Source organism: Paraphaeosphaeria sporulosa (genome assembly GCF_001642045.1).
Source record: "Paraphaeosphaeria sporulosa strain AP3s5-JAC2a unplaced genomic scaffold CC84scaffold_6, whole genome shotgun sequence".
In the NCBI taxonomy this organism is placed as follows: domain Eukaryota; kingdom Fungi; phylum Ascomycota; class Dothideomycetes; order Pleosporales; family Didymosphaeriaceae; genus Paraphaeosphaeria; species Paraphaeosphaeria sporulosa.
Window position 1 is genome coordinate 1,334,536 of NW_017253365.1, and position 22,913 is coordinate 1,357,448.

Below are 22,913 nucleotides of genomic sequence, written 5' to 3' on the forward strand. Positions count from 1 at the left end.
GAATAACAACACCAGCAAACGGAACACTGCAGTGTTGCCTATGGTGATATGGCTTCAACGATAAGATGGCTCAAGGTAAGAAGTTTCGCATGCTCGTCACGTGTGACATTGTTCACTCTGGACGCTATCGCTGATCTATTCAGGCGTTCAGATCACGCGGGCGGTGTGGCTGATACCAGTTTTGTGCTGATCACGATGTGTGAACACTCAGTAGCAGCTCGAAGCAGTATCATATGTGGAACTCAGCTTGCAAAGAGAGCTGGGACGTGTCGCTAGACCAAAGTAAAGACGTGTAGCAGATGCAGGTCGCATGTTGCATTGATTTCCACTCATAGTGTCCGCTAGACTATAGGGATGAGTATCCTAACGTTATGATCGCAAATGTGTATTATGATATCCGTACACAGGCACTGATTTCGTCTTAGCATCCGCTGTTTCCAGCATGATCCACTGCCTGACAGCCAAACCAGTTCCATCTTCCCCCATGATTCGTCTTTTCGTATTCGCCCCCGAAGCTCATGTTGCCATCGTTCGTAGACCATACATGTTCTACCAGACGCATTTGTCATATTGTCATCGCTCTGCAGATCCGTACCCAAACCACCAGTTCAAGGATCAGCAATCGTCGGAGCCTGGAAAGCCGGTTCCTCCCCTTTCTCTGCGTTCTTCTCCGTATCCCTGTGCGCCTCGCGCACCACAGGCGCGAGCCGTAGCGGCGTGACCGGCAGGAAAAACTTCTGTCCCTGATCCTCTTTCGCAGCCACTTCATCCTTAGTCGTAGCAGAAGCCCTAGCGCGGCTCTCACAAGCGCACTTCATGACCGGTGAAGCCGCGTTGTCGGCGATATAAGCGCAGGTGTGAGGAGCCACGCGCTCTTGCTCTTCCTTCGAACCCGGCGTCAGGCGCAAGAAAGGGCCCCAGCCGTTGTCGCCGAAGTCGAGGTTGGGGCGGGTGGCGCCACCGAGGTCGTGGCCGGAAGCGGGTTGGCGGGCTGCGGAGGGACAGACTTGGGCTGGTGCCGAGGCCATGTTTACTGTGGTACGTGAGGTGCGTAGGTGGTGATTTGTGTTTTGTGAGTGAGGTGGAAAGTGCGAGGTGTCGTGCCGTGGGTTACGCAGATGTGAGCAGGTGAGTGAGTGGCGTGTTCAATTTAGTCGCAAGGCGGAGCTCACAGTTGAACTTCGAGCGGGCGCCTGGTGGATCTCAAGATCGCGGTGTGAGTGTCCTGGGCGTTGGTTGGGGAGCTGATGAACCTCGGGTCACGAGCGAGATGGGTCACAGTGTAATGGTGGTGAGTGAATGCGAGGTGGTACGCCAAATGGAAAGTCGGATTTCATTTACCTAACGGCGTGGAAGCTTGCCCATAGAGTAGAGCAGCACGTGGCTCTAGCACTGGATAATGCTCGCTCTAATTCGTCCGCTGCCGATTGAAAGAGCAAGAGCGTCCAAAGCCGCCTGACCAAGAACTTGCCAACAGACCCCCATAATGGACGTCTAGGGGGGATATGCTAAGCGTGACAAATTGTTCAGCACGTCAGTTGGAGATGTACAATTGGCGCACGAGCAAGCACCTTGATAGAAGCACATTGAAGAGTGGACAGATATACTGAATCGGATATCTACGCTCGCTCACTCAAAAGATTGTCCACCTACTCATGAGCTGCCAATACCCTTGAGATGCTCCTCGTGCAACTTCTTCTGCTTCTCCCATTCCTTCCGCAGCTTCTTTCCCTTGCTCTTCGGCACATCAACGCCTTCCTTGTCCTTCGTCGGCACACCATCGTCATCCCACGCGCTATACTCATCTGTCTTGAACATGTCCTTGGGGTTGATCCTCGCCTGCTCCGCTAATTTGGCTTTCTTCTCCGCCTCTTCACGCTCGCGCTTCTGCTTAGCCTCAGCCTTCTGCTGGGCGATAGCTTCTTTCTGTTCACGTTCTGCCCGCAGCTCGGCATCCACAGGGCGCACCATCGCCGGTGCGTTGGTTCTGTCTTCAAGGTACACGCCTGCGTTCCACAGGTGCGTGTCCCGGAGCTCGTCGCACAGGTCGAGGTAGGCTTTTGCCTCCGCCTTTTGCTGCGAGAGGAGTATCAGGTCTTCTTGAAATTTCGAGAGGAGCTCGGCCCAGGGAACAGCTGCAGCGTCCTGTTGCTTGCTTGGCTTGTCCTTCGAGACGAGTGAATCTATTCTCAGAGGCTCCTTCGCAATAGCACGCTGTCGAACTTCATCACGCAACCGAGATGCGGCATAGATATAATCCTTGCCCTCTTCGGGAATGTCGACCCCTGCCCACCCAATACCGCCATCATCCGGCGACGCTTTGCCGTCCAGGCCGAAGATCCTTACCATCCTCGTTACATATTGGCCCAGCTGTCTGCTAACATCATCGCTGAGTCCCGCTTTGTCGGCCGTGTTCCATGCTTCGACCAAGCCGCGAATCGCGCGAAGGGCGGTCGGGGTGTCAAATGAGTCCGCTAAGGCCTCATTAACTTTCAGCTTGGCCGTAGCCAACGCTTCAAGCACTCTTGCATCTTCTGTTCCAGTCGAATTCGTGTTTGGATGCATCTCGAGATCTTTGATGCGCATGAAAAAGCTCGAGACGTAGCTCTCAAATCCAGCCGCAGCTCTCTTCATATCGTCTTCTATTTGAACCCCCGAGTGCCAACCTGGGCTCAGTCAGTCTGCGTCTCACACAAGAGTAGTGACAGTGCTTCGCTTGTTCAGCCAAGCCAAGCCAAGCGGAAAGTCGTTCTGATGTCCTAAGTAGGCACACAGCAGACATCCTCGTGCTTAGCAGAATCACCCGGTCTCAGTTCTTACCTCCCATCAAGAATATAATTCGAAGGCTTCTTGGGGTAAACTCGCCATTAGATAAGGCTTCTCTAATGGTGATGAAGTTCCTGCCAAAAGACGATCCGTTAGCAAGGCTCTGTTATTATTGTAGACCGTTGCTTTGAGTCTGTACTACTCTTGCAACTAGGGTTCTTCTCACTTTAAGCTCTTCGCTTAATATTGTCAGCGTGATTCGGTAGAGGAGCAGATACCCCGTGTACATCTCCATCAAGCGAAAAAGACTAGAAATCTTTCCTTCTGCAAGAAGAGCACGTCCACGTTGTACTGGGTAGTTTACTTACACATCTTCGAACCTGCGATGCTTAGATGTCCCATGTGCAGAAAGTACTAAAGGAGGTCAGCAGTGATACATGATGTGCTGGACTTGATTAGACTTGCATTGATCCACTGTTTCCCGGTTGACCAATAGGCTTCGCTCTGCGCAAGCTCGTTGTCGTGATGAGGGAAGCAGAGGTCAATTCCGCCGCTGTGAATGTCAATCTGTTTGCCCAGCGTCTCTGAGGCCATCACCGAGCACTCTATACTCGAAGTCAGCTGAATTACAGATAGCAGTTTGCTACGGGTAATAACCTACCAATGTGCCAACCTGGCCTTCCCTGCATGAAGGAGGACTCCCAAGCTGGCTCGCCTACTCGACTGGCTTTCCAAAGTGCGAAATCTCCCTCTGAGCGCTTGCCAGATTTAGTAGACAGAGAGCCCTCGCCGTCTGCAATGAGACTGCTGTCATGTTTGTTCCATGGTTCAAGCCTCGCGTAATGATTGCCCTCGACCTTCTCGAACGCGGCGATGTCGAAGTACACCCCAGTGTCAGTCGCATAACCGAAGCCCTTCCGCACGATCTCTTCGGTGAACGAAACTACCTGCGGAACGTATTCAGAGACTCTTGTTGTCACGTCTGGCGGAAGGACGTTCAAAGCCTCCATGTCTTCGTCGAACAGGATTTCGTATTTCTTGGCAAGGGCACTGAAAATTTCGTGGTCGCTGCTAGAGATGGAGGTGCCGTACAGAGAGTCCAGATAAGGCATCAGCACATCGGAGGCGTTGTCGTAAAAGTTGGCGGCGTCCTCGTCTGAACCTTTGGTTGGTGAGAGCAATGCGGTGGCTGCCTTAGCCAGGGTTTGAATGTGCATCTTGATTTTGGCTTCCTTATCACCAGGGGGATTAATGCCGTCGAGGGACTTGCCGGCAAGTACTGAGGCATACTTCTCCGCGGACTCAGAACTGAAGTCTTCAGGTTTCAATTCGGGAGTGAGCAGAGGCAGCTTCTCCGCCGCGTACGCATGGAACGCTTTGAGGGTGGTGGCGAGGGCATCGGCCGTGACTTGAGGATGTTGGGATCGAAATTCAGACAAAAGGTGTTGCTGCCTTGCGCGAAGAATGATCTTATCATCAATGTCGGTCACATTTTGCACGTATTGCACTTGGAAACCAAAATAGTCCTTCATGATTCTCCGAAGAATGTCATTCGAGACATAGTTCCTTGCATGACCCAGATGGCTGTAGTCGTAGGTTGTCGGGCCGCAGCTGTACCAGGTCACCCTCTTGCCTTCAGGGTCGATAGGCCGAAACGGCGTTTTGGTCTTGGTGAGGGAATTGTAGACCACGAGCTTAGAGGGCGCGCCGGGATGCGGCTCCTGCCAGGGAGGTTGCTGTGCCATTGTGCTACGGAGTCGAAGGGGTGTGGTGAATCGAAATGCTGTGAACGTAATTCGTGAAAAGCGGCTGACTGAAGAATGCAGGAGCATTCAGGAGAGAACAAAGGTAAGAAGAGAGAGGGGAAAGGCCGAAAGGCAGACGCCAGAAAAGGGCAGTGACCCTGAGCCTGTGGCGGTGCGCGATGACAGTACCGCAGATGGACAGGTGTGAGTCAGGTCAGGTGACGTAGAGTCCCGATTTGGGCTTGGTTGTTGGACGTCAACAGTCCGCCCAGATACCGCAAGTCCTTCTCTGGGTTTCCGTCGAAGGATGGTCAGGCCGAGCGAGAGCGGACGCGCGAATGGGTGAAGGAAAGGCGAAGGTGGGTTGTGGGATATTGCACGAAAGCGACAGCGTGAGGGTGAGGTGCCAGATCGCTCCTAGCGCGCGGACCACGCAATCTGATCCTTGCGCCCCCACAGGCCGCTGCCCCGCCCAATTTTTTCGTGATCGCGTCGAGCTGCTTGACCGCGTCCAGGTGCGCCTACGATCATCATGGCGCCTGCCGTCTCGCCCTTCCTCGATCCCGGCACAAGCTCCTCCGCCAACAGCCTCGGCATCCTCCAGCTGAAGCGCGACCACCTTATTCCCACCGTCCTCTCCGATGCATCGTCGACCGAATACGCCGAGGGAAATGTGGTGAACACCCGCTTCGGCAGCTTCACTCACAACAGTCTTATCGACAAGCCTTGGGGCACACAGATCCTCGCCTCGGTCGTGGATACGGGCTCGCGCGGCGGCAGATCGAAGAAGAGGAAGCGCGAAGCCAATGGCGAGGGCCCTGCGGCAGAGGATGCTGCTGGCAGCGAAGAGCCTGTCAGAGGCATTGTGAAGGCTGCGACAACTGCGAGCAGTGGATTTGCGCATCTTGTACCGCCCACGCCAGAGACATGGACGCTGTGTCTACCCCACAGGACGCAAGTCGTCTACACGCCCGACTATAGCTTCATCATTCAGAAGACCCGCCTGCGACCGGGGGACCACATCATTGAGGCGGGCGCTGGTAGTGGCAGCTTCACTCACGCGGTGGCAAGGACAGTGTTCAACGGCTACTCTGGGCTGGAAGCACCAGAGGAGGACAAGGACGGACAAGAAGCAAACGGGACAACCTCACGCAAGAGAAAGAGACGGCAGCAGCGCCACGGCCATGTCTACAGCTTCGAATACCACAAGCCCCGCGCCGAGCAGCTGAGAGAAGAGCTCGTCTCTCACGGCCTCGACCCCCTCGTCACAGTCACCAACCGCGACGTCTACGCCGACGGCTTCTGCGTCGACACTGAAGACGAGAATGCACCCAACGCCGACGTAATATTCCTCGACTTGCCAGCACCTTGGCTCGCGCTGAAGCATCTCACGCGCTCGCCTCCTCCCCCGGCAGTCGTCAAATCCATCGCTTCAGACCCATCCACGCCCACTGCCGAGCCGACCACATCCACATCCACACCCCAAGCACCGAAACCCTTCCGCTCGCCGCTCAACCCCAAGACCACCACCAGGCTATGCACCTTCTCTCCGTGCATCGAGCAAGTTCAAAAGACCGTCGCCGCCATGCGCTCCTACGGCTGGCTCGACATCGAGATGTTCACCATGGAGCATAAGCGCCTCGAAGTGCGCCGCGAGCGCGTCGGGCTCGCCGAGGAAGGCCTCCGCGGCGCGAACCCCTCCCCCGCGACCGTCCAGGAAGCCGTCCAGCGCCTGCGCGACGTCGAAGACCGCGCCAAAGTGTTCCACGGCCTGCAGAAGGAGAAGCAGGAGCAGGTGATGCGGCGTGCCGAGGCGAAGAAGCGCGGGGAGAAGGCGCCTGCTGCAGAGAGTGAGGCCGACGGCCAGAAGAAGAAGACCGAGGGGTTGCCGCCAAGCAAGCACGATCGGTTGGAGCGCGCGAAGAAAGAGTCCGAGAGCAGGGCGCTGTTCAAGGAGGGCAGGCTCGTGTGTCGGACCGAGCCTGAGATCAAGACTCACACGAGTTATCTGGTGTTTGCGGTGCTGCCCGTTCAATGGACGGCAGAAGACGAGGAGAAGGCGAGGAGGAAATGGGAGTGAACAGATAACAAACGGACATGTTCGCTGCACGCGTTCGCGGCTTAACCTGCGATAGAATACAATTCCCCACGATACCCCCGAGCCAATTCCACTCCTTCGCCTGCATGCCGCCACCGTCCCCTTCCCATTCGCTTTCAAATCCTCTCCTGAACTGTCGATTCGCTCGAATGGCGAAAACACTTGTTCATTGGGTGCGGCTACTGGCACCCAAGCGGCGCTATCGAGCGCACGTGCACGCCGTTCAAGTACCCAGGTACCTATTCATAGACCTCGGCGCCGATCCCTCGGCAACACCGCGAACGCACAACCGCATCGTGACATTGACACTGACAGACGATGGTGAAACGAAGCAGGGTCCATGCGATTATTGTTTGGACTATCGAAGGGTGGTCGAAGTGAAGGTGAACTATCGAATTGACGGTAGATCTCCATGATACGGTACTGTGCTACTGCTACTTGAGCCTGACTCGTGTGTTCTACCCAACTTCGTCTCCAAATGCTGCCATGCTGGATGGCGAGCGCTGGTGTAAGATCCGAGCTTTGCTAATTTCCAAGCTGTTGCCAACCGCGCTTCCAGTGCACGTATCCCATCCTACACAACGCGTGATTGCCCAGGTAAAGACTGGACCATCAGAGATGCCAAGGCCTTTCCTCCACCTCCCTTCCCTCTTCAACCCCACACCGCGTCCTTCGCCCTCTTGCTCCCATCCCTCAGTGGCGGCGTAGAAATGACATGCGTCCACGTCTCCTCACCATCCACAAACAGCCTGTACTTGAGCAGACTCTGCTCGCTTGTCTCAGGCGCCGTGATCTCCACCGCACCAAACTTGCTGTTCCCATCCGGCAGATACTTGATGCACACGTCGCCGTCGTCGATCTCGCTGTACGTGCGGAAGGGGAGGTAGAACATGGACAGCGGGCTCGTGCTGAACTCGTGCACCGTCGCGCTAACGGGCCAGTCCGAGTCCTTGGGCGGTGGGAACGATGTCGCGGCGAACTCGTGGCGGTCGCCGCTGAGAATAACGACGCCAACGTCATGTGTGGATGAGAGTGACCACGCGGCTTCGAGGATTTGGCGCCGCTCGACGAGGTACCCGCCCCAAGTATCTTCGGACCCAAATTGCCAGTTTCTCGTGAACGGGACCCCTGTAACAATGATCTTCCAGTGGACGCCCCGTGGGGGCGGCGTGGCGATCCACGAAAGCAGGTCAGAGAGTTGCGTTGCACCGAGCATGGTCTTGACGGGGTCGTTGGGGTCGGAGTTCTCAGGGCTGCGGTAGGCGCGGGTGTCAACGAGGAAGAAGTCCGCGGGGCCTTGAACGAAGCTGAAGTACGTGTGGCCGTGTCTGTGGGCAGGGGGGTTGGCGGCTGCGTGGTAATGCTGGAAGGCATCATAAGCAGGCACGGCGAGGCCGGTCATGTTACCGTTCCAATCATTCTGGATTTCATGGTCGTCTATGACGTGAATCCATGGGAGGTCCTCACTGACGGAGGGCCAATCGGGGGAGGAGTAGACTTGTCTGTATTCGCGGCGGTAGTACTCTGCGTCTCTTCCTCGCTGGAGCGGGACGTCAGCATAGATGAAGTCTCCCAGGAATAGCATGAAGTATGGTTTCAGCTCGGGGATCCAACGGGCCAGATGCTTGAATCCAGGGAAGTGCAGAGGATGTTGGAAAGGCGAATATGGCACGCCTGCAGATACAGTGAGATTTCTTGTTCATGTGACCCACTCCTTGGTGGACTTACGTGGTTTGATGCAGCTTGAGTGGAGGAAAGTGTACTTGTCGTCTCTGAAAGCGGACAGGTGTCCTGGCCGTGGCGGTGTGGTGAAGGTTCCTGTGGTGTTCCCACTGGACGTCTCGATCACGTACTCGTAGGGGGTGTTCGGGCGTAGGTCTACACACCGGTAAGCAGTAAGAATGGGATGTGAAGGGTCTATTCTGGGAAACCTCACGATCGATCTTGATGTTGGTAGTGAAGTCGGAGTCGCCCGTAAGCCAGTACTCGGGCTGGCTTGACCGGAGCGTGCTCTGCATCCATGACCGCTCGTACTCGTCGATCGACCTGTAGAGCACCTTTACGTCATATGCATACGGCTCTCGTATAAGGATGTTGGCATAGTTGTCAGAAACATAGCCTATGCGGCCAAAGCTCGCGTGATGGTGTGGATGGAAGATTTGTGCACGATAAATGACGTCTGCTATCATGGCCAGCAGAGCCACGTTGATGCCGAACGTGGCCCAGCTCCAGAAGATGGATGACGGGCTCGGTCTGCCCGTGAGCAAGGTCCGTAAGATCTTTGGCTGGCGCTCTTCATACTGGATTTCCTCCTGGACGTCCAGCTCTTGCAGGGGTCCGTCGTCTGCGCCCTCGAGCAGCTCCACGCGCTCAGAGGACTCGGAGTCACTTGTGTCAACCGCCTCTTTTACAATTATGTTCAGCTCGTCGGATATAATCTTGAATGGCGCAGTATCCTGGAGGCTTATGAAGAAGGATGGGATGTAGACCAGGGCCAGCGCGGTAGCGAGGGGCGGTACAATCTGTCATTCCTGTGGTTAGAATACGAGGTGCGCTCTACGGGAGTGTAGACTGACAGATGTAGGTATCTACGGTAATCAATAGTCAGTTTCCGCTTAGACAATACATTGGACGGGGGGGAGTGGAGTCAGGCAGGCGGACAGACCCGGAGTCAGTCGCGATTCGGGCTACTCACCCATCGAAGAAAGATGTATGCGCTCAGGCGCAGGGCTAGCGAGCTCACAAGCGCAATCACGTCGCTCAGCGAGGCCATTGTTACTGCTACGATGTATGCTCTCGCATCGCGCAGCGTGCGTGGTGTCCTGCTGCAAGACGCGCCGCGTGAATTCTCCAGTGACGTATCGCTGACCGACGCCGTCCAGACTGGCGGCCGAGAAGCCATCGCTGGTTGCGGTCTAGCGCGCCCAATTTAGCAGCGACGCAGGTCCGAGCGCCCCCAATAGCCTAGTCCTTTCACACTAACACTGAATCCTCACCTTCTCTCGACCTTCTTGTGGCGGTGCGCAATGACTGGCTCTTCTCGTATTTGCTTCCAAGCTCAACGGCCCAACTACCGCTCCAGGTCGACCCACCCATCCCGCACTGACTTGCAGGCGTTTTCAATGAACCATGTTTCAGGCATTGCCTTTGTGGCCTACGCGTTGTCATTATGGCATTTTTTCTGGGAATGGCACCGAGAGTTTTGGTTTGTATAAATGGTTCACGATGGGGCCCGAGACGGTGGAGACGCCAGATCGACGACCGCTTTCTCTACCACTACGACACTGAATAGAAGAACAGCCTGTTGCCAATTCATCCAGATATTCATGTTTCAATACTGCTCAGAATTTCTCCTTCAATCTCTCAGGATACTCCCACACACTAATCAGCCGATAAACCATCTCACTCTGCACCTGTTCCTGCGTTGAAACATCCGCAATGGGAATAATGCAGAGTAGCTTTCCCCCACCACCCAAATGTCCAAACTGCGGGCAGCCCAAGGACGCGAACCACTCCTGCTCAACCAGCGGTGGAACACCGTCCAGCGGATATTCCAGCTAAACGGTTGCTGAATGACCACTGCCAAACCGCCGCAACAAGGTTGCATTGACGACATCACCACAGCCAACATGGATCCATGAACACTAACAGTCGTTCTTTGACGGGTATGACGCCTAAACAGAAAGATACGGGCCTCTAGGCTGATCGCCTTGCGGTAAACTCTAAACCCTCCTCGCCATACACCATGAGAAAGCTCCCCGGCCCCCACACCCGTGCCGCATCCGCCAACAGATACGCGTGTCAAAGGAACTACCAAGGAACCATCTAAGGAACCATGCTGCGGGACGACGCGCGGAAGCCTGGAGATCTAGGCAGCAGCAGCCTGCAGCCGCTCCAACCGCGAATTTCCCTGCTCGGAGCCTGCACCTGAGGGCCAAATGAGGACGCAGTAAACCAAATAAGCTAAAGATCCTTCCAAGACTTTGGTAAAGTGTACGTCGGAGCCAGCTTGGTGGGAGTCACAAGGCTGACGTACGGCAGATCCTACTCGGGGCCCGGCCACAGGTCACGCTAAGTCGTGGCTATGGGGCTGAGTGCATCGTCGACATCACTACACATTGAGATCTGAGTGATAGTATGGTGTCACGAAGTTGCTGCGAGCAGGTTTTGTTTGTGATTGATTGTGATTGGTGGAGGACTAATTGGACATGTGTTTCCTTGGTTACTATATTTGTTTTGTTTTGTCGACGCATTCTTTTTAGAATTTGTTGTCTGTTTGCTCCTGTTCTCTCTTTTCGTCGCTCCTTGATCTAACATTGTGTCTTGGCTTTCTTTTAATAATGTTCAAGACATTTGCTCTAGTAGGCGATGTCTATGCGACGTTCACACTCTCATGCCATCTGTCGTTTCAATAGTAACACACTTCAGCAGGACCGTTGCCTCTATATGACTCCCTTCTATTCCTTCGTGTGCCGCAATGGCCCATTCATACAGCACTTCGATCCCCAACCCGCTCCACCCACCTTGGTGCACACGAACTCAAAAAGCAGTTTAAATGGTTCCTCGATTGACTATCAAACCCTCTCCCTAATCCTCCACCCAGTGATACACACCCTCCCCGCCAAAATCGTACAACTACCCACCAACATCATCGTCCCCGCCCACACCTGCGCCGCAAGATAATCTCCACCGCTCCTCTGAATCAACGCCCCCGCGATCGGCGGCCCACACAAACTCGCCCACCCAACCACACTCAACCCCATCCCATTCCTCGTCCCCACCTTACTCATGTCTTTTGTCAAATTCGCCATCACCGCGGGGAACAAGCCCTGGAATCCCGCGCTGAAGAAGCCATACAGGATTGTAAACGCGTACAGCGAGGCCTTTGTCTTGACGGCCGCCCAGCAGTACATGAGCAGCGAGGTGATGAAGGTCAGCGGGATGAGCGTGTTGTACGGCCCCAGCCAGCGGTTCGCGATGTACCCCGGGATGAGGCGGCCGGGGAGCCCCATCCCGTTGAGAATGAGGATGAGGTTGATGGATGTGCCGTAGGAGACGCCGATGACGTTGACGGCGTACGCGGAGATGTAGTAGAACGCGAAGTACACGCCCAGGCACACGAGGAACAGCCCGATGGCGTAGAGCGTGTATGGCGCCTCGCGGAAGGCGCTGAGTTCGAACAGGGGACCGCTTTTGCGGGGTGGGAGGCGCGGCCGGAGGAGCGAGGTATATACTGCGCCGACGGCGAGCATTATGAAGCCCATTACGCGGACCGTCCATTGGAAGCCGAGCTGCGGGAGGAGCTGGCGGGCGATGGTGGGATAGAGAAGGCCACCGATGGCGGAACCGCAGGCCATGACGGCGAGGGCAGCGCTGCGATTGCGCGCAAAATAGGTAGTTACCAAAGACATGGAGGGCGCGAATTGGCAGCCATTGCCGATGCCGTTCATGAGGCCCTGCGCAAGGAAGAACTGCCAGTAGGTATGGCAGAGGCTGGTGAGGAAGATGCCGAGCGCAGAGAGGAGCATGCCGGGAACGACGACCCAGTGGAAGAACCCGGCGTCGAGGGCGCGGCCCGTGAACATGCCTGGGCTGAGTTAGCGTTTTGCGTTTCTACACAGTAAGAGGTGGTGTCGATTGGGTGATCATTTTGCAACGCGAATGACCGTTCATCCTAGAGAATCGTATGCCATTGCACGTCTCCAGACTTCTCAGCTTTTGTTATCAAGCGAAACTTACCCAGTCCAAAATGCCCCAGCATCTGCATTGACCCTATCCAGCTCACTGCACTCGGCTCCATCCCCAACTCCGTCGTGTAATAACTTTGGAACACCCCAAAAGTTGCAGTCATGCCCCACGTATTCGTGATAACCAGCATGCCTGCAAACACCTGCAGCCACGCCTTGACGCCTCCTTCTGGTGGCGGACCCGGATCAACAACCGACGCATTTGAGCGTGCGGTTATCGTCTTCGTGATTTGTTTCAGAGCATTTGGTTTCGTCGATATAGCGCGAGAGCGATGCGTCTGTATCCGCTCAATCCCCTCCTCTCCGAGTTTTTCCTGTGGTGGTGAGAAGGACGCTGTGGGTTGTCTTATTGAAGTTTCGGTGATATCGGCTTTCTCGCCGACATTATGACTGGAAAATTGATGTGCTTCCTCGCCTTTCTCCGTTGCGTACTGGGCGCTTTTCTCCACGTCCAATATCTCTTTATTAGCCATTATGACTTATGCACTGAGCATGCATTTATCACGGAACTGCCTGTAGAAAGGTGTTCCGAACCCAGAGCGTTCACGACAAACGAATGTAGCAAAGCACAGCAATCTCAAATCCCATTTCCCCCGCGCGCCGGGCACCCCAGATACTTAACCTTACCCACACCGACAACCGGCGAGACAAGTTGCCTCCACTTGCGTGCATGAAGTATCATGCTATTCAACGCCGTCATTGGTTGAAGTGCTGGGAATAATGGAGTTGGGGTTCTCCGTCGGGTGCGCTTATGGTTGAGCTAGCCGATTAAGCGTTGAGCTGCGGTGGGAAGGCCGCGGATAAGAGCGTCACGTTGCGATTATAAAGCAACATCTTTCATGAGGTATGGATGATGGAAGGCTCGATGCATGGCTTCATTTTTGGGGCTTATATCGCATCGTATACATTTGGTGTTGATTGGTAGTTATTTGCAAGCCGTGGGCATTTATAAGCAAGCGATGGCGATATCGAGGACGTTGGTAAGGATGCATGGTACGTCGCGAAAGCCTTGGGAAGGATTCCGCGGCCGTGTTTGAGCTGATAGACATTCGCTGTGTGTGCTTGAGCAGGAGCTATGACGCTGCGCATCAATATGCTTACACAGTCGCAGTTCAACTTGATGTATTTGGGCTTAAGCGAACTGGCTGTCCGATTGAATCTCTCCATACTGAAGACTTCGCCAGGTACGAAAAATAAGACTACGGGGTCTCGCATTTGTGATTGGTATCAGACAGCGATGTGCAAAACATGTCGAAGATCATCGCGTGATTCGAAGTCTTTGCATGTGTTCCAAAGCTGTTGTCCGGCTTATGAGATATTGATCCATGTCCAAATCTCAGCTCGTCCACTAAGGTTCTGTTTCCTTTGCGCGTACAACTTCGTGGTAAGCCGGCGGAACATCGCCGCTGCTGTCTGGTCTTCGCACCACAGGTTGAACCTGTTGTAGTGGAACACTTTGCGGCGTCCGAGCTCTAGGCTGTGGTGTTCCGGGCTGTGTATCCATTGCAGAGTCGTAAGGGTTCTTCCTGCCAGTCCTCCTTGTCCACAGCCAGATGATCACTCCCATAATTATGGATGCAGCGGCGAGCACGCCGACCACAACGCCAACAATGAGATTAGGATCTCTCGAGGTCTCCTCCTGCCTGAGTGCTCCTACAGAGGCTTCAGGGGGTGGTGAGGGAACCGCGTACGATGGTCGTGGTACCATGACACCAGTCGGATTAGACTTGTTGAAAACTTTTCTCTGTAAGGTTTCTTGTTCCTGAACGAGGAACGGGACCGAATAGTCATCGAAGTGGAAGGACCCAGGTTCACTTGGAAGACTGAAGATACAGAGACCGCATGTCTCATTGGGAAGGGTCGAGTACTGGTCAAGTTCCGGTAGGTCTAGAGATAGGCCCCCAGGTCCTTCTCTCTTGCTGTAATACTGTACATTGCTGGTTTCGGTATCTATTCATGTCAGGGCCAAAGGTAGTATTAAGACGCGGTTTTAGCGCCGGGGTGTGTACGAACAATTAGAGCATGCGTTCTCGATGCTCCCATGCTCACGCCCTGTCTTGCATAGAACACAATTCATTCCGTAGACTCTGAGTTCACGGTCTTTGAAACCCCCCTCGATAGTATCTCCCACGCTAACGACTGCGTCTTCGCCACCCCAGCCCTCGTTCTTGAATCCCAAATCAACACGTTCTTCTAGAGTTAGGTTCTGCACTGCTGCGAGTAGCAACGAGATGACGCCGTTGTCGTCTTCAGTGCCATTGTGGGCCCGAGCATATTGGACATAGAAGTCGTTCACGAAAGTGGCGTTGAGCGCTGGTGGGAAGACCCACGAGGTCCCGTTCGATGTCATCTCGTTGCCCGGCGCATCCGGCTGATCCTTTTTGTCGTGCGAGTTGTTGGCGACTGTAGTCGTCGCAGTAGCATCGTTTGTTAGCTGGCCATGTCGCGTGCGACGAGCGATGCTTGCGCGCGCCGGAGCAGCACCGTTGAGGTATTTTAACTAAAGAGGGGAAGCGAAGAACTGTATGATGCCCTCGTATCCGTATTAATGAAATGGTCGAGAACAATGGGGATTCACATCCCGGTCTCGCTTATCATCCAGCTTCTATTTTGGGCGAGTATAACGGCGAGAGAAAAGCAAACTTGGCTAGAGGAGGGCTAGCGGGAAACGGTGGGGGCGGCAGGGCCAAATGAACCTTCGCCTGGCAGAGAATTCGATAATGGCGCTCGATCAAGCGCCTCGGCGAGGCGCTGGTACTTGCTGAAGGGACGCGGCGCGCTGAAAGCCAAAAGCTCGTCCGCCAAAAGGAAAGGCTTCGCTCACATTGGCACACGTTCACTGACTCGTCCTGGGCCCACGAAGACGAAGCGTGACCTTTTAGCGCACGAAGTTGTCTTGGCTGGCGTGTCGTGGTGACTGCTGGACTGTGGAGGTTGCGCCAAGGTGCTGCGATAGGTCGATGTGCCGCAGCGAGTTCGTGGTGTAGGGCTGTCCACGGGTCTAGCGGCATCGAATGCAAAGTCCAACAGGCAAGACCTAGCGGGCCTGTGAACGGTCAAGCCGAGCCGAGACACACGGGAACGAGGCTGATGTGCTCCTTCGGATTGAAGCCCAAGCGCGCCTCACTCGGCACTATCAGTTATCAGTGCTATGTGGCGCACAGGAGAGGAGTCGAAGGATTGCAGATCATGTGGAATTGCAGTCAGAGACGAGATGTACACCTTGTTGAGACCAGACTTCGCAAGCACTTGAAGATGATGGGGAAGTTCGTGCACGTGCCAGCGCGCTAGAATCGATCGCGTCCGAAGTACCCTTGCGGGATCAACAAACAAACACAATTCTTATCGCGCATCTTCTGCCCACCAAGTTCCCTTCGCACGCGCAACGCTGCGTACTATGCAGCATGGCGCGAACGCACTCTTCCTACACAGCGAGCCCTACGCGATGGCGATCGCCCCAACACAGCCCCCGGCGCGACACTTCGGAAGGCGGGTCGCAGTACGAGATGGACCTCGACGCACTCGGCCTCAACTCGACGTTTGAATCCACCGAACTAGACGACAAGCACCAGCCGAAGGTGGATGTCGTAGAGACCAGCGACATCGAAGGACCGGAGGACTTCACAATGAACATGACTTATTGGATGACGACCGAACTTCCGCTGGCACAGCAGATCCGGTCGCGAAAGGAGACCAAAACGAATACTACTGTGAGACAAGATCAGGTGCAGACCGAAGGTGCCAATGCTGCAGACGGAAGTCCCAACGACAGCGAGTCTGACGCAGAGCCGCGTCCAGCGTCGACGGCAACACGTGTCAACGGCACCGCGAAGAGCCGCTCAAGCAGCAAAGCGCCTTCGGAAGCGTCCATGGAGAATGAAGAGAAGGTCAGAAGCTACCTCAGCGCGCTTCCGGATTCGGATCTTGGAGGCAATGTGCTCACATCCACGCCGCTCCGCATTCCTAAGCAGAATATGCTCCAAGTTCCAGCCCCCTCCCCCTCAAGAGCGCGGTCGCTCCAACCGACGGTCGAGGACTACGATACCCCGCGAAAACCGACCCAAGAAACAGTCATACACCACGCCCCAGAACGAACCGCCGAGCTTGAGCGAAAGTCGCTGCATCGGCAAGTCGAAGAGCTTCGATCGCGTCTGCAAGAGCAAGAGCATGCTTCCAAGGCGCGCATCACCGAACTTGAGACCTTGCTCTCCTACACACGTTCGGATCTGGAAGATGCGCGAACCGGGTCATACAAGCAAAAAGCCCAGATCGAACAACTACAGGAAGACAACAGTCGGCTCCGGCGAGAGGCGGACGAGGCTCATGCGTCGTTCAATAGCCAGCTGAAGGCGCAAGAAGACGAGCTCAACGGGAAGATGAGGGACTTCGGCGAGGAGCTGCGGCGGCAGAACAATGCCACCCTTCAGAGCCAACGAGAAGACTTCGAACAGCAACTGCGGACTTTAGAGGAAGCGAAGCGCACTGTGGATACCGACGTAGCCTCCAGTGGGGAAGTCCTTTCGCTTGTGAAAGATGAGCTGAGCCAGCTCAGAGAGTCGCATGAGCGGGAATTGCGTGAGCTTCAAGACTCGCACGAACAAGAACTGCAAGATTTGAAAAAGGCTGACCATTCGATCGAACAAGGCGAAACATTAATTCAAACCACCGAGGTAGTTGAGTTGCAACAAAAGTTTGCTGCTCTGCAAAAGCGTGCGAATGCCCTGCAAACCGACCTCGAAAAAGCTGCAGCAGACGCTCAGTCAGCCCGTGAAGAAGCGCTTTCAAGCCGTGCACTTCATGCATCTTCCGAAGGAGCTGTACAGGCACATAAGATGCGCGCATCAGAGCTCCAGTCTCGTGTTGACCATTTGGAAACGGCGGTAGCGTCCGCGCAAGAAAAGCTCGCACACAAGGACCAGCAGCTTGAGGAGAAGCGTGAACTTGAGTCCCAGATCCGGTCGTTGCGCCGAGAGCTAGAGGAGGCTCAAAACAAGCAGCTAGCCACGGAGACCGATTCGCTTGACGCTCACCTGGAGTCGCGCCTTCTGTCCGTGCGCAACCAGCTCGAATCTGCTCGCAATGATGTCAAAGCGAAGAACCAGGAGGTCTTGAAGCAGTTTGAAGAACACGAGCGGCTCGAACAGCGACTAAACACGGCGCAGGGTCGTATCGAGAGTCTCGAGGCCACAGCTTCATCACTTCGCCAACAACTTGCTGAAGCACATCGTGGTAATGCCAAAGCCCGTACCGATACTGAGCAGCTTGAGGGCTTGTTGGAGGATGCAAGTGAACGTCTCCAGGATGCGCGGGCTGAAGCAGATCGTCGTGTTGCCGATGTCGAGAAGAGGCTCAGCAAGCTCAGAGACGCCAAAGCCGAGGTGGAGAGCAGGTTAAGCCAGCTGCAGTCAGAGCATGACGACCTGAAAGACGACATGGAGGCACGGATGGAAGGCGTACGCGACAATGCTGAAGATGCGATTCGCAAGGCAGGAGCTCTGCTCGAACAGGAACGCGCAGAGAAGAGGCGGGCTACGAAAGAGCTTAAGAAGACGAGTCAACAGCTGGAGCAGCTTCGTGCTGAGGCCGCGCGTAAGGAAGAAAAGGACTACGCATCAGAAGAGGAAAGCTCGGTGCTATCTTCTATGCACGACGATCCCAAGGACGCTGAGATCGAAAACCTTCGCCTTCTCGTCCGCAAACAAGCTGCAAGTCTCAAAACCCTGAAGTCAGAGACGTCATCTCTCCGCAAAGAGACCACACGCCTCAAAAGCCTGGGAACCACATCACAAATCGAGACCATCGCCGACTTCCAATCTCAGATCGATACTCTCCGCCACGAGAACGAAAGGCTCAAGACGGACGCAGAGTCCCGCGAGCAAGACTTCGTGGCGATTAATAAAGCCATGGACGAGCGACTCGCGGCGGTGCTTAGCAAGGCTGTGAAAGAGCGCGCGAAAACGGTGGTCAACAAGCGGGACGGGCAGTGGGCAGAGAAGATGCAGGGAGAGCGGGAGTTCATGGGTAAGGTGTTGATGCGGGAGTGGGGGCGGCAGGAGGTGGGGATTGCGTCAGAGGGCGAGAGGCAGGGATATCGGTACAAGTACGTTCAGAGGTCATAAATGGGTTCTGCATAAATCTTGTAAAGGCGTTGTCTGGTCCTGGCGTTGGTAATAGCTGGTCGGGTTGACGATATAACGACATGACGAACTCCTAACTGTGCTGGGTGACCGCGCGGCGTCCATATCATAATCATGATCATGACCCATTCGCCGGTTCCGTTCCCTCTATCCATGTATTTCATCCATACGCCTTGCATGCATCTCCAGTAACGCCGCATCATTGCTTTTCCACCATGCCGTCCTCCCACTCAAAGCAGCCCCTTCCTCGCAAGCTCAATCTTCCGCAGCGTCTCGCCCTCTTTGTACCCCCCTTTGCTCGCACACACCGCAACGCCCTCTCCCAGCTCGACTTTATCCTCGACGCTTTCCCATGCGCAGGGACAGTGGTGCGGGAAGTGCACACACGAAAGGGTGCCCGGGCAGAGGTACTTGTCGCAGTGTGCTTGGGGTGCGTCAGCAACAGTGGTATAACGTACGTATAATTTGAATTGAAGAGGAGAGGGATGTTTACCGTTCTCATACTGCGCCTGGTACCAGCTCGCATCGCTGCGGACGTTCTGCTGCTGGTGGTGGTGTTGCTGCTGCTGCTGGCCGCCGAACATCTGGTCGAAGAAGCCGAACTGTGCGGACGCAGTCTGGATGAGCAGACTCGTGAGGAGGAGGACGAGAACTCGGAGCTCCATGGTGGGCGGTCTGTATGGCGACGCGAGGGGTGTCGGCCGGGTACTAATATGTAGATGTGTACTGGAGTTGATGCTGTCGTGGAGCTTAGACTGTCACGTGCGGTTATATGGGCCGTTGCCTGAGATGGGCGGGCGCCAAGAGTTCGGGAAAGCGGAGCTAGGATTTTTTGCGATTGAGGAAAGTTGAGCTTGTGCCCGCAACGACGACACACGCACACGCACCCACCCGACACCCGCACACGTTCAAGTACTTCCACCAAGTAAGCGCTTTATCCTCATGCCTTCCCGATTGAAGAGAAAAGGAGCTAGAAGAGGAAGGAGAAGGAGAGACCAACGAGAAGAAGGTGAAGCTAATTCGCACTACCAGGATGCATCTCATGTACACACTCGACGCCCAGGGCAAGCGCGTCTACACGCTGAAGAAGGTCGTCGACGGCCGCATTGCCAACTCGGCGCACCCCGCGCGCTTCTCCCCCGACGACACGTACTCGAGGCACCGCGTGACGATCAAGAAGAGGCACAACCTGCTGCCGTTCCAGGCTGGCGGCGCTGCGAGTACGTTTTTTCGAGCCAGGCAAGCAAGGGACTACACACTAATGATTCTGCAGAGAAGAAGATTGCCGAGAGGTATTAGGATGCGCTGGTTGAGACGGGCGAGTGAGCGGTCCGAGAGCTTTTCTTAGGGATACCACGACGGGCGTTTATGGAGTTGCAAAAGGAGGCATCAAGGCCATGTTTGATAAGCTATGGAATGTCGCAAAGGCATGTTCTGAAGTCGCAATGGATGCATATCTACACTGTCCACCTGTCTAACAAGGTCGTGATGGCTTGCAAGTCTATGCGCAAACGTGAACTCGCGTGTACGTGTTGCCAATTTCGGACCGCTCGACGTAAGGATTCCGGACTGATTGCAGATCCTGGCCTCTAGAAAGATGGTAGATGACCTGGAGCAAATACGCCGATCGACGCCCACGGTGTCCCCATAGCAGCATGTAGCAATATGGGATAGGATGAGAGCCTCGTCGTTTGGAATGGAACTGCGCTCCAAGTTGTACGAACACGGAGAATTATCTAGTTGGTGGAGTGCTGCGGACTCGTACCCACGGTTGTGGGAGCGCTGCGGTTTCGCACCGTGAAGAATGAGGACCAGAACACTGCACAGGTAGTATTCCTGTACGCCGAAGATCAGTGGTAATTCACCAGGGCACACTCCTGGCAGCAGTATCCGTGTGCTGCCTCAAAGTTTGCAGCTGTTATGCACTAGCAATTGAGTCTTGTGCTGCAGTATCCAAAGTGTGTAGACGCTGTGCGACGTCAATGGCCATCACCGTCGATTCCATAACAGTACAGTGCGAGCGTTGTACTCCTTAGTCCCGCTCCATGATTTTGATGACAGAACGTAATCACGGAAGTAAAGCCTTCATGCACTATCCGCCGCTGCCGTGGAACAAAGAGTCGATCGGTCGGACGTGCTATACAAAGGTGCATCATCGCGAGAATGCCTTGGTGTTGCTGTGAATGACCAAAAGACAGGCTTGTGGATTGGTTCGAGCTCGTTTGCCCTCGTGCTCGCCAGCCTTGATCCATCCGGATCTTATGCCGAGCCGTACACGAACAGAGGCGCGTTGATGAGCTGGCGGTGCCAAGCGCTTCGACGTGGTGGTGATGGGTAGTCCACCCCACCTTGCTGCAATGTCCTGCGTGCATAGTGCAAGCTTAATTGATTGCTCTGCATCCAGCTCCATAGTGCGTGGGGGTGTGGCATGCTCGGGTCTGTTAAGAGCGGCATGCCACCATCGTCATGGAGCCGCGAGCATCCTCGGAATCATCAGACCCGCACGGAGAATAGCGGTGGTCTAGGTAAGCTTGCCGCGGCACTGCGGGCAGCCGTGACAATCTGGGGAAGCTGCGGTACGTCATGTCTCGTGAGCCAGTGAAGACGGCGTGCGCGCACTGGGGGCACGAGACGGCGCGTGGGTGGTTCTGCGGGGTAAGTAAGCCACCTGGACATGGCCGTCGTCACAGGCGGACATATCCGACTACCCTTGCCTTCTCGTCGTCGACATCGCGCCTCGGAAGGGCTTCTCGCGAGCGTCGTCGTCCTCGATTTCTGCGCCGCGTGGGCGTAGTCCGGAAGCAGGTGTTGGCCGTGGGGACAGGCGGTTAGCTGCGCAATGAAGCGGGACGGAGGTGCAGCGACAGGCCCTGGAGCACCCATGGCCCTGTACCTTCAACCCTCAGCGCTGGGAAGCTGTGAAGCTGTGGTGCGTGGGGGACGTTTCAGATGTTTCCTCGAGCAAAGAGCCAGTATCGCTTGTCCATACTGTGTATGCTGCGCGGACGGGTCCGGTATCTAGTATGCTTGCGGAACACCGTAAGGTACAGATCCGGCATCAGCCCTATGGCCTCCCGGAGTGTCAAGGACAAGGGCACGCCAGTAAATGGGGACAGCATCTTGGAGCTTGGTGGCTCTCGTCAGGTACCTTCAGGCACATGCTCTCGCCATGTCGGGAGTGAGGTCACCGTCGAGGTGCGCAGGTGGGCGCGACTGGGGCCGCACGGGCGCTTTTGCAGCTGCATCGCTTTGTGAAGGATGCGAGGTGCGTGACCCACGAACAAAGACCCTCGGCCGCATCGTGAACGCTAGCCAGCGTGCAGAACCCCTCTCGCCATGCCTGTGCCGTCGTCGGGGCCGCATCGTCGTCCGTATCAGATGACGCCGTTCCAGCAAAGGGGCGCGCTGTGGAGCAGAATTTTCGGCGATGTCGGTCGATGCCCTGAGTCAACCATTGCCAGAGCCTATCTCCAACATGTACTGCTAGCTCCACCTTAGCACGATGAAGTGTTGATAAACCGCTACGGGCCCGTACGTCAGCCCTTCCTTGATCTAGCTGCCCGCACCCTAGCCGTGGATTGCATCGTTTGCACACCTCTACAGACGTCAGCATCCGCTGCACGCGCAGATAGCCTTCGTCTTGACGCCATTCGCCCGCCCGTTTCCGCAACAATACATTGTCAACCCCACGCTCGCACGGCACGGGAAAACGAGATCAGGGTCCGTTGCGGCTGCGTACGCAAACAACCCTAGCAACCTGGCCAATTGCGGCATCCCGACCTGCGTCTGCATCTTTGCAACCTATCCCGAAAATACATCGGTAGCAGCCCAGCTCTCTACGGCGGCTCCTGCGGCCAAACTTTTGTGGACCTATCGTCGTGACACTCTGCTCCACGTCCTAGATTGCCACTACACTGCTCCATTAAAAGGCAACGGTAACGGCACCCGCCCATTGCCGTCCTGACGTTACACCTTTCCCCCGAGAAGAATCTTCCAAAACCAATAGCTGGGAATGAACTTCAAAAAGAGTACCTACCGCTGGCCCGTTGGACAAGGTCCGTGAACCGTGAAAAGCAACACCGTCTTCGAGTCGCGCTAACCTTCACAGAGCACATCAACCGCTAAGGATCGTACCTGTGCTCGATTTCCCCGCATTCTGAGGTTTACTGCCATCTTGCCTATCACGACCTCGGATTGAGGCATATTGCTTCTTTTGGTAAGCAAGTCAGATACGCTTGCTTATTCCTGTGTTCCATCAGGCTTCTCGAGCCTCGTCAGCCCTGCCAGCCCCAGATCTGTTGCATTGCAGCACGGCACCTGCAGCCACTGTTCCCCACGAGCACAAGACTGTTCGTCATCGGGCCCGCTATTCTTATCTTCGTGTGTTGCACGTAATGGAGTCCTCCATGACTCTGCTGAG

General features: G+C 55.3%; 10 protein-coding genes across 10 annotated transcripts; 4 read left to right on the top strand and 6 right to left on the bottom strand.

The window, feature by feature from the left end:
- Positions 1-1,571: 1,571 nt before the first annotated feature.
- On the bottom strand, positions 1,572-4,950 carry CC84DRAFT_1165171 (uncharacterized protein). The gene is made up of 6 exons (XM_018178656.1): positions 3,428-4,950; positions 3,232-3,371; positions 3,135-3,180; positions 2,993-3,005; positions 2,821-2,900; positions 1,572-2,666 (listed from the first exon to the last, which is right to left on the bottom strand). Exons 1-6 carry the CDS (start codon positions 4,509-4,511, stop codon positions 1,654-1,656), a joined length of 2,376 nt encoding a protein of 791 aa, XP_018035160.1. The 5' UTR covers positions 4,512-4,950; the 3' UTR covers positions 1,572-1,653.
- Positions 4,951-5,025: 75 nt separating this feature from the next.
- Positions 5,026-6,995, top strand: CC84DRAFT_1165172 (tRNA methyltransferase-like protein subunit GCD14). The gene has a single exon (XM_018178657.1). The coding sequence runs from the start codon at positions 5,044-5,046 to the stop codon at positions 6,589-6,591; it is 1,548 nt and encodes a 515-aa protein (XP_018035161.1). The 5' UTR covers positions 5,026-5,043; the 3' UTR covers positions 6,592-6,995.
- On the bottom strand, positions 6,927-9,382 carry CC84DRAFT_1247131 (uncharacterized protein; the record flags this gene model as incomplete). The annotated part of the gene is made up of 4 exons (XM_018184225.1): positions 6,927-8,283; positions 8,338-8,487; positions 8,546-9,131; positions 9,305-9,382. 4 exons carry the CDS (start codon positions 9,380-9,382, stop codon positions 7,262-7,264), a joined length of 1,836 nt encoding a protein of 611 aa, XP_018035162.1. The 3' UTR covers positions 6,927-7,261.
- Positions 9,383-9,599: 217 nt separating this feature from the next.
- Positions 9,600-9,869, top strand: CC84DRAFT_1165175 (uncharacterized protein). The gene has a single exon (XM_018178658.1). It carries the CDS (start codon positions 9,636-9,638, stop codon positions 9,822-9,824), a length of 189 nt encoding a protein of 62 aa, XP_018035163.1. The 5' UTR covers positions 9,600-9,635; the 3' UTR covers positions 9,825-9,869.
- A 1,185-nt stretch (positions 9,870-11,054) lies between these two features.
- Positions 11,055-12,500, bottom strand: CC84DRAFT_803824 (MFS general substrate transporter). Its single transcript, XM_018187484.1, has 2 exons — positions 12,349-12,500; positions 11,055-12,283 (listed from the first exon to the last, which is right to left on the bottom strand). Exon 2 carries the CDS (start codon positions 12,192-12,194, stop codon positions 11,184-11,186), a length of 1,011 nt encoding a protein of 336 aa, XP_018035164.1. The 5' UTR covers positions 12,195-12,283; positions 12,349-12,500; the 3' UTR covers positions 11,055-11,183.
- A 1,128-nt stretch (positions 12,501-13,628) lies between these two features.
- On the bottom strand, positions 13,629-14,828 carry CC84DRAFT_803524 (uncharacterized protein). The gene is made up of 2 exons (XM_018187483.1): positions 14,370-14,828; positions 13,629-14,306 (listed from the first exon to the last, which is right to left on the bottom strand). Exons 1-2 carry the CDS (start codon positions 14,704-14,706, stop codon positions 13,705-13,707), a joined length of 939 nt encoding a protein of 312 aa, XP_018035165.1. The 5' UTR covers positions 14,707-14,828; the 3' UTR covers positions 13,629-13,704.
- A 3,895-nt stretch (positions 14,829-18,723) lies between these two features.
- On the bottom strand, positions 18,724-19,158 carry CC84DRAFT_1187756 (uncharacterized protein; the record flags this gene model as incomplete). The annotated part of the gene is made up of 2 exons (XM_018180953.1): positions 18,724-18,917; positions 18,987-19,158. The coding sequence occupies 2 exons, from the start codon at positions 19,156-19,158 to the stop codon at positions 18,724-18,726; spliced, it is 366 nt and encodes a 121-aa protein (XP_018035166.1).
- CC84DRAFT_1165180 (uncharacterized protein) lies at positions 19,044-19,963 on the top strand. Its single transcript, XM_018178659.1, has 3 exons — positions 19,044-19,418; positions 19,526-19,713; positions 19,767-19,963. The coding sequence occupies exons 2-3, from the start codon at positions 19,527-19,529 to the stop codon at positions 19,790-19,792; spliced, it is 213 nt and encodes a 70-aa protein (XP_018035167.1). The 5' UTR covers positions 19,044-19,418; position 19,526; the 3' UTR covers positions 19,793-19,963.
- A 1,023-nt stretch (positions 19,964-20,986) lies between these two features.
- CC84DRAFT_1176966 (uncharacterized protein) lies at positions 20,987-21,376 on the bottom strand (the record flags this gene model as incomplete). Its single annotated transcript, XM_018180255.1, has 1 exon — positions 20,987-21,376. One exon carries the CDS (start codon positions 21,374-21,376, stop codon positions 20,987-20,989), a length of 390 nt encoding a protein of 129 aa, XP_018035168.1.
- A 453-nt stretch (positions 21,377-21,829) lies between these two features.
- On the top strand, positions 21,830-22,457 carry CC84DRAFT_1176967 (uncharacterized protein; the record flags this gene model as incomplete). Its single annotated transcript, XM_018180256.1, has 3 exons — positions 21,830-21,922; positions 21,992-22,024; positions 22,065-22,457. The coding sequence occupies 3 exons, from the start codon at positions 21,830-21,832 to the stop codon at positions 22,455-22,457; spliced, it is 519 nt and encodes a 172-aa protein (XP_018035169.1).
- Positions 22,458-22,913: the final 456 nt, after the last annotated feature.

Coding starts and splice junctions, on each gene's coding strand:
- CC84DRAFT_1165171 (XM_018178656.1), bottom strand. CDS start 4,511: ATGGCACAGCAACCTCCCTGGCAGGAGCCGCATCCCGGCGCGCCCTCT. Junction 3,372..3,427: donor AAGGCCAGGTTGGCACATTG/GTAGGTTATTAC, acceptor CTTCGAGTATAG/AGTGCTCGGTGATGGCCTCA. Junction 3,181..3,231: donor CCGGGAAACAGTGGATCAAT/GCAAGTCTAATC, acceptor GACCTCCTTTAG/TACTTTCTGCACATGGGACA.
- CC84DRAFT_1165172 (XM_018178657.1), top strand. CDS start 5,044: ATGGCGCCTGCCGTCTCGCCCTTCCTCGATCCCGGCACAAGCTCCTCC.
- CC84DRAFT_803824 (XM_018187484.1), bottom strand. CDS start 12,194: ATGTTCACGGGCCGCGCCCTCGACGCCGGGTTCTTCCACTGGGTCGTC.
- CC84DRAFT_1165175 (XM_018178658.1), top strand. CDS start 9,636: ATGACTGGCTCTTCTCGTATTTGCTTCCAAGCTCAACGGCCCAACTAC.
- CC84DRAFT_803524 (XM_018187483.1), bottom strand. CDS start 14,706: ATGACATCGAACGGGACCTCGTGGGTCTTCCCACCAGCGCTCAACGCC. Junction 14,307..14,369: donor CGAGAACGCATGCTCTAATT/GTTCGTACACAC, acceptor TGACATGAATAG/ATACCGAAACCAGCAATGTA.
- CC84DRAFT_1165180 (XM_018178659.1), top strand. CDS start 19,527: ATGCATCTCATGTACACACTCGACGCCCAGGGCAAGCGCGTCTACACG. Junction 19,714..19,766: donor CCAGGCTGGCGGCGCTGCGA/GTACGTTTTTTC, acceptor ATGATTCTGCAG/AGAAGAAGATTGCCGAGAGG.